Source organism: Ixodes scapularis, unplaced genomic scaffold (assembly GCF_016920785.2).
Source record: "Ixodes scapularis isolate PalLabHiFi unplaced genomic scaffold, ASM1692078v2 PGA_scaffold13__105_contigs__length_92229423, whole genome shotgun sequence".
NCBI classification, from domain to species: domain Eukaryota; kingdom Metazoa; phylum Arthropoda; class Arachnida; order Ixodida; family Ixodidae; genus Ixodes; species Ixodes scapularis.
Window position 1 is genome coordinate 42,239,714 of NW_024609839.1, and position 10,799 is coordinate 42,250,512.

Here is a 10,799-nt window from a genome sequence, read left to right on the forward strand (position 1 = left end):
ATAGAAGCTAGCGGCGGCCAACTCACAAGTCTCCGGGCATCAACTTCAAAAAGCGCCAATGTGCTGGATTTCGGTGTTGCGGAGGAACTTCGACGTTGGCGTGAAATTCGTGAGCGTGGATAAGAACAACGGCAACGACACCAACGAAAAGAACTGTCTATCTTTAATGGAACGTGACGAAGTTGTTTAGCAGAATGAACCAACCTAGGACAGAACATCAGGAAAAAAAACTCAGAGGGGGAATAGTGTAGCGGTGCTGCTGAGGCGCGTGCCAGACCCCACCGAAGACAAAGACGAAGCGCGTGCAGACGGCGCGTGACACACTTCGAATTGGGTCTGATTTGGTTATGGACGTCCTCTTGTAAATTAAAAACGTAACAATATATATATATATATATATATATATATATATATATATATATATATCGGCAACAGAGGGATGTTTACGTTTGTGTACAAAGTCGAACACATAGCGCAAGAACACGCATTAACTAGAGATCGGTCTATACTGTATTTGTACAGCCGAACGTGACACATTAAGCGCTACTTTTAGCGTTTATAGTCTTCGGTAACAAATTGCGCAGAGCTGCGTACGGCGTGTCACTAGAATCCGTGTGACGATCGGATTCACACTGGGAGCCACGCCATGGACAACAGTCGCTTCCCAACGGGATTAGAGATATTCCTAAAAAGAAGCACACTAGAATGGCTGTCGGGACTTTCTGGTGTGCTTCTTATTATTACATATTATTATTACTTCATTATTCAGTGGGTACTGAATAATGTAGTAATGGAAAATTATGAAAACCCGCCGCTTTTGTACTAAGTGTAGTAATAGAAAAGTGCGAATATTGGAGGAACTATTCCATGTGGTTGCGCTTCACTAGTCGAAAAAAAAAAAAGAAAAAATAATCTTTATATCTTGACGGGTAGTGAAGTTAGAGACGTCCGAAATCTGACATACATATCCCAGGGTATAGCGTAACAGAGTGGAGAGACGGTATGCGTGACAGCTGGTATGTGGGTTGATCAGCGAATTGCTCAAATTGTTCCATTGTCGAACTGACTGTCGGCGCGCGCGGGTGCGTTCAAGTGTGCCACGGCTCTGATCCCGTCGTGTACGCTGAACTTCGGGACTGTACATATACGTGGCGTATAGACCCGGACAAAAAACACTGGAGAGAGCCGCCGGGGACTGGGTATACGTACGCCTCCGGCGTGCGCATGCAGCGGTGATGCGGGCCGCGAACGACGAAGGTCGAGAGCGGAGTGCAAGCGATGGAATAAACCTCGGGCCTATAGCCTAATTCACGCCGGCGGATCGCTTTCGCGGAAGCCAGTCGGGATAAACACGTTTTTCCCGTTTCTGATCAACATAACTTCCAAGGATGTGTTTTTTCGCTAGAGCTCGTATGCCTGCCCCCCGAGCGACCGGCGGGCGAAGAAATCCGCGGCTGAGAAATGAATCGGCGAAGAGCGTCATGCGGGTGATATCGATGAAAGTAATTTCGACTGCCGAGAACTAGCGAAGGAAAAAAAACAAAAGAAAAACGTATAGTCACGTTGGTGGATAAATAGTGTATATTTGAAAACGTACCTTGGCTGGAAGAGTTTCGGAACTGTGTGGACCTGTAGCGTGTATGGGTTAGCGAATCGGGTAAGAGTGAGACCCGATTCCAGATGTCGAGTTCAGTTAAAAGAAATGCGCCGCCAAATATTTAAACGGCACGAGAGGATCATATGTTACTTGCCAACGCGCATGTGAGAGTGATAAAGCGTTCCTCGATCTTGCCGTTTTTTTGTGTTTTTTTTGTTTTCTTCTTTTTCACAGTTTGAAAGTTAGCTGCGGTCATTGCACTGATTGTCTTTTAGATAAAACTCTAACTAATAGATTCGTTAGAACCTCGTCGACTGATCGGAATGTTTCGCATTCTAAATTTTGATCACGAAGGTTCGGGAAAACTCGAAGAAAAACAAAACGTACAAAGAAAACGGATTGAACGCATGAAGGACATAATTTAAACGACGGTGCCTCGGTGAGATTTCTTCGCACATTTTGAAATAATGTTAAGGCATTCTCGACGGACCGGTTTCCTCGCTTCTTCTGGAGTGCTGAAGCTCGTGACGCGACCTTAGGGGAAAAGAACGGCAGTGCCTGGGCGAGATGCCTTTGAAAGGGAGGACGGAGTTTCCCCTCGCAGAGTTCCCTTGACAGCCGCGGCTTCAATGAAACGCCCTTGGATTGCAACCACGCACTTGGAGTAAAGCGGCTTCATGCAAATATGATGCCCACCTATGCAGACGCGAGATGCAACATCTCGTAGTAGGAAAAAAACGACCAACAACAACGAACGAAAGCATGAGGGTGCGTCAGCTTTCATCATTAAAATGGTATCGTGCATGAGCACCGATCGTCTCCTACTTCATGATACTTCTAAAGTTAACTAAGAAGATCTTTTCTATGCGACAGAATAGTTTAAAATAATAAGTAAGGATCGGAGGAAATAGTGAACTAAAAGTTTCAGAGCCGACAAGCGAGAACGACTGTCCCGACTTCTGGCGGACATATGATTCCGATGAAAAAGAAGTCTTCAAAATTTATTCCCACATTTGTGTATTACTTATTTAATCGCATAGGCAATGTATTAGGTTACGAAAACAAGAATTACGGTGGCTTTGTTTTGAGGCAATTTTAAAGCATGGACGTTTCTAATCAAAGTACTCAATGTACACAACGAGACACTGTAAGTACGAGCAAACAATCGCCGATTTGTTATATTTAGCGGAAACGTCTGGTTATCGCTACTAACCTTTCGAGGTAAAAGGCGAAAAACCGCCGACGTTGAGTTCGCGCCAAGTGTCGCTCAATTTGCACGTGATATTATATCATTGAAAATAGACTACTTACAAAAATCCCGGCACGCATCACTGCGCGCGTTGCATCATGGGACCGCTTTGACCGTAGAGAAGAGTGACAGGGTTTCGATTTCGATAGACGAAGTAGAGCAGCTCAGCACTACATGAAAATATAGAGTCAGCGCTCGCTGGCATTGCAGCCATATATCTCCGTGAGAGCGTCCGTTGAAACACGGACAACCAGGGGCCGTAAGGACCTGCCTAGACTTAGCTTGGAGTAAGAATACGTAACCCTGTTTACCTCCGTACCTTCGGAGCCCTGTTTACCTGTGCATAGACCCTAACACGTAACCCCCCCCCCCCCCCCAAAAAAAAAAAAAAAAATATGCTTTTGCTTTTTTTTTTTTTTTAATTGGTAGGCCACACCTACAGTATTATGAATTTAAGGAAGGTCACATATTCGAAAATGCCAACTAGGGGTGAACAATTGATCGATTAACCTGCCGATCAATCAATTATTGCTTTAATCGCGATAAAATAATAAAAAAAATTAACCGGTTAATCGGTAAAATTCTGACGAACCAAAAATTAAACACTTTAACCACGTAGACGGTGGACAAGTACATATTTCAAGGGCAAACTTAAGGTAAGAGTCTAACCTAAAGTAAACTGCAGGAGCGAGGTTACACTAGGCGTTTAGTTCAGCAGAGACTATTGTGAACAATCTAGAGAGGTCGCTCTTGCCGGAGAATAACAACGAACTTCTTCGCTTCATGCAGCTGAAGTAATCAGCTGCGAGTGTCTTTCGATTGTTTTCAACTGCACATCGATGTTGATTCAGAATCGAAATTCTATGCGGAGTGCAAGTCGACTGCTTCTTGCGCAGGAATTGCGGTGACGTCAGAACGACGCCGAGCTCTGATTGGTCGACTGTAAAAAAATAGTGGGTAGATCTTAATGTTAGATGCTTCGTGGTCTACCCACTATTTGTTTCAATCAGCCAACAAGACCTCGGCGCCGATCTCACGTCACCGTAACTTTTGAGCAAGAAGTAGGCGACGTACTCTCCGCATTATGTGCTGCAGTGCTCATGCAGCAGAAAAAACAATCTTTGTCTGCTTAAAATTATTATGCGTGCAAATGAACGAGACCCAATAATCGATTAAAAGGTGCCGATTAATCGGGCCAAAATGTTTTTCGACGCCCAGCCCCAATGGAAACCCTGTATTAGGTCGTGACGGGATGTCGCGAAGTGAGATTTGCTAATCGAGACCGAAACTGTGGCCGAGGGTCCCCCCAAGATGCTTTACACGGAACACGATAGGGTCGCTTTGATTTAGCAAAAAAAATATTGTTCTTCCTGTGATCTCCATTAAAATGAAGATTAAGGGACAAAAAACAAGACGACATGGCTTTTCAAGAACTGCCCGACGTGTGTCGCTTCGCGTCAATTCCAAACAAGAACGGAGTGATACGTCCTGGTGGCTAAATATACGCAGTTTGTATAACTTTGTTCTTGTTTAGGATTTAGTCAATAAAATGTCGATCTAGAAATGGTTGTTTATCTAGCTGTTATATAAAATGTTACAAATTCTGTCAAGCATCAATCACTGTAAGTGCGGATGCTGGACAGCTGATCAGTTCAAAATTACCCTCGATCTAGTAAAAGCTAATAAAAAAACAGCCGCCCTGAAAAAAAAAAAAGAAAAGTCCTAGAGCACACGCGAAATCTTTTCCTTCTGAAGAAATGTTCTCAACACTGAAGAATCATTTTGTGTTCGTCTTCACTCCTTTTTCGAAGTGTACATTTGATTAGTATTTTACTTATGGAATACCAACCTCAATTATTTCAGATTGTGCACGGTATAACTAAGTGTTTACCGGTTTGAAACAGTCACTTAAAAACCTTCCGCGGGAGAAAATATCTCAAGAGGTCCCCCTTCACTTGTTGCCATCTCAAGGTTAATACTGTTTTTTTTTTTTTTTTTTCTTTTGTAGCTTACTGCGCTTGGTGTCTTGGTTGCTACAATTAGCGTTTTCCATGCATGAGGTTTCGTTTTTCGTTCCAGTAACCACGTGTACTGTTTAATAAAAACAGATCGCACTGCCCGTCAACATGGTTCCACCTTAATTTTAGCATATTAAAAAGAGAGGTGCAGCTTTAAAAAATGCTGAACGTCGCGATGAAATGAGATTGCGCGATTTTGCGAAATGTGGTGTCTATGTTGTGATGCCCGAAGGATTGAAGTTCTTTGCATATTGAAGAACTTAAAAAGGAACACCCGGAAAGAATAAGAGCGGCATCCCATCTTTTGTTACGACCTCTTAAGATCGTAGCTAAACACTGAGGCGTCCATGATTAGGTTCTCCTCGGAAAATGCTACCTAAAACCGTTCATCTCCAGTAAGAGAAACACGCTGTAGTACGTTCACTGACGCGCGACCATCCTGGATGCATCTCCATGACAACACTGGGGTTATCTATGTTGGCCGTGTTCAGCAGCAGACTCACCTTGCCCTCCTGGCAGTCAGCGATGCACTTGATGGACGCCCTGACGAGATTCCGGACTCCGCGCACCGTTCCCTGCCTGGAGAGGATGGCTAGTTCGGCATCCAGAACGGGTCCCTCGAGGGACGTCTTCCCGGAGCTCCCGTCCTCGTCGTCCCTGGTATCCTCAAGCTCGCGCAGGTGGAACTTCATCTCGGCACCGGAGTCCGAGTCGTAGGGGGCCTCGTCATCACTGCCGGTGCCGCTGGAAGCTCCGCTGCTGCTGCGCTCATCCGGCTCTGGAGCAGACGGTATTCCAACGGACACCCTCACAACGTGCGGAACGCCCGGTGTCGTCGTCTGCGGCTGTTGTTCTCGATGCTCCGGTGTCACAACGGGGGTCACGAGAGACGTCACAGAGGGGTTCACAACCGGAGCCTCGTTGAGCGGCACCGGTGACCCGTTGACGATGATCGACACGGTCGGTGAAGCGCGCTGCATCGTTGGAAGAACGACGACTTGAACGGCGGCCCCTGCTACACGTCTGCCTCGCTTGCCGCTCGCGAAAGGAATTCTCCCTTCGGCTTTGCGTCGTCTGCTTGCTTGCCCGGCAGGTGAGAGAGGCCGCTTTTGGAATGGGCGAGGGGGACGTCCAGATAAACGCCGGTCTTTCGAGAAGGAAGAGGGGGAGAACGGCGGAGGGCGATGCGTGGAGGAGGGACCCGCTTCTCAGGCTACTCGGAAATGTTCCTCGGAGTTGTTTCCAGCGCCCTTTCCCTTTTACCTTACCTGTCCCCTCTCTCTACTTTTCTCGAATACAAGCCCAAGGAAAGGGGGAAAGGAGGCATCGTTTTTTGGGTGTGGGAGAGCGGCTCAGCTGAGAGGAAGGTACAGGTGTGGAAAAGGGTGCTCGAATGAGAGGGTTTAGAGTATGGGATGGTTCCTGTTCCGGTTTTGTAAGGAGACTGTGTGGGGGGAGGAAAAGAAAGGGAGGGGGGAGCGAAAAGACGGGCCAAATGTGCGCGTTGCGATCAACAAACTATTTGGGTGCCGAGATCATAAATAACAGCAGCGCGTGATTTCTACCCTTGCGCCAAATTGCTACTTTACATTGGGCGAAGCAGTGAATCAACACGGCCCCACCACACATCTCTTTCAGCTCAACTCTACGCACGCCGTACTCAGCTGCGATATGGCGACGCGTGAGCTCACCGTGCAGTCTTACTCTCACATGTTAAAATGCCCACAAAAGCGGTTTGTTTGCATTGTCGGCGAACGACCTTTCTGGTTGACCGTGTTACATCATCACTTGACTTTAGACATCCTCGAATTGTCCACTCGACATATAGCGAAAGGCCTGTTCCAGATGTAACATTTCTGGACATTTTTACTTTTCTTTCCACCGTGCAAGAATCAGGAATTGAAGTATTTAACTTCTACTTTGATCTCAAAAAGTTCCCGATTTCTGCACATCTGACTAGCTCCAGACACGCGTATTTTTGCGGGAGACATCTTTCATCATCCTCCTCCTCCTCAGTGCTACTCTCCTCCTTCTACTACTACTACTCTTTTGCAAAAAATATCTTGACTGCTCTCTCACTATTAATAAATACATATTGAGTATACATACGGCACATACACATAAACACACATACAGAGATGCATAATAATGTGTATGCATGTAATTGTCATGTATCTGTTCGTGAGCTTTACAAAAACATCTGCATCTTCTGTTAAGCATGTTAAATACGTAGTGATTGAATGAAGTTCAGCCATTTCTAATAGCTCTTTTATCGCTTAAGAAGGCTCAAGCATGGGCGTTTTCGCGAAGAAGAGGACAAACGTGTCAAAGGCATCAAATTCGTCTGCTATCGGTCATTAGGCCGTTGGTCAACGATCAAGAAGAGATTCTTGACGAATGAGGAAGTGCCTCACGGATAGGAAGTCGGCGGCTGCGAGAGAGCACGCTAGGATTGCAATAAGCATCAGCTCCAGTATACCGCTTCTTTTGCAAAATGTCGGAATTGATATAAAGAGTCTCGGTGTTTCATTTCTAAGAACGCCCTATTCTAATGATTGTAACCCTTAAACATTGTCCCGTAATAACCTAAAAAGAATAACTCAGTAAATAGGAAATTTAGAGAAAACTTGGCTGCGTCACTTCAAAGCCAACCAATAAGTATCTTTATTTTGTACGTGTTTTTAAGCCCGAAGTGATGATGCATGATATATGTTATTCGAAGATTCCTCATTCTGCGCAACTATTTGAGTTTTGGTCAGTCTGAAGCTAGGACCAGCAGAAACACTGACACACAAACTAAAAACGCAGTAGACGATTATCCGAGCTGATTTACGCTATAACGCACGCATATTAATTGGCACTGCACATCGCCATTTTTTTATTTTTTTTGCAGTCAAAGATGTTTGATTAGTCGCGCAGACTCTCAGCAGCACCCTAAACTTTATTCATGTTTAAAAATCGGGTCATATTGCGAGATAAAGTTTTATCATTTTGTTATCGCTTATTAGAAGAGATTTCATTAAAAACAAGAGCAGCGATGTATATAAGCCCGTAAGCACCTGTATTATAGAAAATAAGATCCTTGATAAGTCACTTAAATTTTGTTCGTTACAAATTTGCAGAATTCGGAAATGAGCGACAAGTAAATCCATACGTTGTACTTTCTAGAAACAACGGGACACTTTAATTGTCCTTGCACGGCAAACATCGAATTGTGTCTTGAGCATCTGCAATTGCACCCCAGATGTTCCAGCACGCGCAACAATTTCCACGCGACTGAACGTTGGAGCTGGTTCATTTAAAATCTACATAAAATGTTCAATCATACATGTCGGTAAGTCAAAATCTTTCAATATGAGTTCAATCGATTCAGTTAATACGCTAGAAAATAAATATTATTCTTACTTTCCATTTGGCATCTACGAAAAGATGCGACGTCGCACCTAGGCGAGTTAACGAAAAAAATATGTTTGTAACTTTGGTGTAGGCTATCGCAGTCCACTTTCAGACATAAGCGCGAGACACATGCGCGAAAAATCCATCCGATCCGACGTCCGATCCGGCAATACGACTGCCTGATCCGAAAAATTTGGTCGCATCAGACGTCGGATCGGCGATCCGACGTGCGTCCAACGCGCCAGATAGTTTCGCACGGCGGACGGATTGTCGGATGCGTCCAGCCAATGACAGCACAGCTAGCGCGAACGTCATGAAGACGTACTGGGTCTGGCGGGACGAACAAGAGAACGGGACGGGCGACGGGAAGCCGGACGCGTGGATCCCGCTGACCGATTCGAAATAGATGGCCCCGGCAGAGAATGCACGCGCTAGCGAGAACGAGCTCCTAACTTCACTCGTGCAAGCTAAACCGTCGATCTGGGACCAGAGATCTATGAACGCGAACCTCCGCTGGAGTGCTGGGGTCTCCTGGGCGGAGCCGAACGGATCGTCGTGTCGCAGGTCTGAAGCGTGTGTCTCCTGTCGCGTGCGGCAATTCGGAGCGGCGTTCGGACTGTCGGATCGGACGTCGGATCGGACGATTCTGCCGTCCATGTGTCTCGCCCTTAAGGACCACCAAAGACCACGTTTAAAGAAGACGCAAAGTAACCATACGTACCACTGCATCGTTTAGGAGCTAATTAATAGCAACTGAATGAACTCTCATATGCATTGATATCGGAGCTAAGAGAAAATGCTTATAAGTAGTGACCAGTTCACGAGATTATAGCTTAGAGATGAGGATAAAAATACAAATTTTATACGAGAGATGTTTCAGTCAATATTGGTTTCACGATTCCATCTTTTCTAGCTTAAGATCCTACCTTAAACCGCGCTTAAAAAACTCGAAATTTATGTTATCGTAGCACATAAGAGCCGTTTACCCTTAAAGACAATATGGACAAAAATGTCCGACAAGAAGCAAATGGTGCGACCTGCAAACCGTTTATCAAAAGAAACATAAGCGGTAAACGTACAAAAGAAAAAAAAAGATAATTCTAACCAACGCAAGGAACACTGATTGTGCTCCACTTTCGTCTAAAACGCCCATGTCTTGCCTGAAGGAAGAAGTGTCTCGTCCTCATTAACCCGTTTGTTCGGAAACATAAACCGCAATCACAGCTAGGGTCAAAAGGACAGCCCAAGACCGCGCTGACTGAACCACCGAAAGAAAGGACCGAGGGATCAGTGCCGCCCGACTTGGCTCGAACGCCCATAGCCGTCTAACCTAACCTCCTAAACTCAGCCAGGGATGAGACGAAGGACACATATTACCGCTCCAGAGCTTCGGGTCATCCTCAAGACTGCTGGGTCGGTCCGGGCTGGGGCGCAAGGACACGCTTGAATCCCTTCCATTTGCGGCGTTTATTCTCCGACTTACACCAATATCACCCAAGAAAGGCAAGGCCTGTGCACGACGTCATCTTTAGTGGCTCTCTGACCCGCCCCAGGCGGCACACACAAGCTCCACGAGAGACGCTGCAAAAGGGCAGACGCGTGCTAGCGTCGCGAAGTGTTGCGAGACGCTGCAAGGCGCGCCGTCGACGATACTGACGCAGTAGTGACGCAAAACTATCGTAAACTTGACTATCGATATACTCTCGAGAGTTTTACGAAAGCTATCGATTATGTCGAAAATTAACTATCGATAGTCGGCGACCCATAGTGCTGTCGATAGTTGACTATCGGTGTACCATCGATAGTATTGGGGAGTTTTAGGGAACCGTTTGTTGCACGTCCGATACGGTACGACGGGCCCTCCGGTAAGAACTGCGCATGCGCGAGTCTTCTGTGGTAGCGCATGCGCAGTTCGTATACCAGAGGGCCCATTGCACCGTATCTCTCTATTATCAACAGTATTATCGGTAGTTGACTATCGAGTACTATCGATAATTGTCTTTTTGTAGACTATCGTTACTATTGAAGGTCAGCTTTCAGAAAAATGTCGGGTGCTACGAAAATGAAAGGCACTATACCCAAAAAGGGAATGACGACGAATATGTACTAACAGACAACGCCTGGTACTGAAAAAAAAAAAGACCACAAAAAAAAAAACATGAAATTAAAAGGAAACAAAACTTAAAGTTGCATTCTCATACGATGAATTTAGAGGTAAAAGCGAAATGACGTTTTTACCGTGTTATCATGTGCGCATATTTTTGTATCTTTGTGAGGTTCAGATATTAGGGTCGCTAAACTCGTCAAGCACAAAGATGGGGCGCAAGTGAGCGGAACCTGCTGATTGGACTCTCGCGAATGGCGTCACGCGGGACGAGATGTCAATCATCCAAACTCTCGGTGCTCAAATTCACGCCAGATTGAGAAACACAAAGTCGAAGCGAGCTTCATCAGAGTAGACCTGTGCGCCGGTCAGAAATCGCCGGCGGCGGCGCGCCGGTGTTCGTACCTCCGGCGGCGGCGTGTTGACGGCGCGGGG

General features: G+C 45.9%; 1 protein-coding gene across 1 annotated transcript in view; it reads right to left on the reverse strand.

The window, feature by feature from the left end:
- The window catches only part of LOC8040375 (glutaredoxin domain-containing cysteine-rich protein CG31559), a 129,587-nt gene extending 123,621 nt beyond the window's left edge, over positions 1-5,966 (reverse strand). Inside the window, exon 1 of the mRNA XM_029991349.4 lies at positions 5,368-5,966. Within this exon, the coding sequence (XP_029847209.1) occupies positions 5,368-5,844 (477 nt within the window). The 5' untranslated portion in view covers positions 5,845-5,966. The remainder of the gene's footprint in view (positions 1-5,367) is intronic.
- Positions 5,967-10,799: the final 4,833 nt, after the last annotated feature.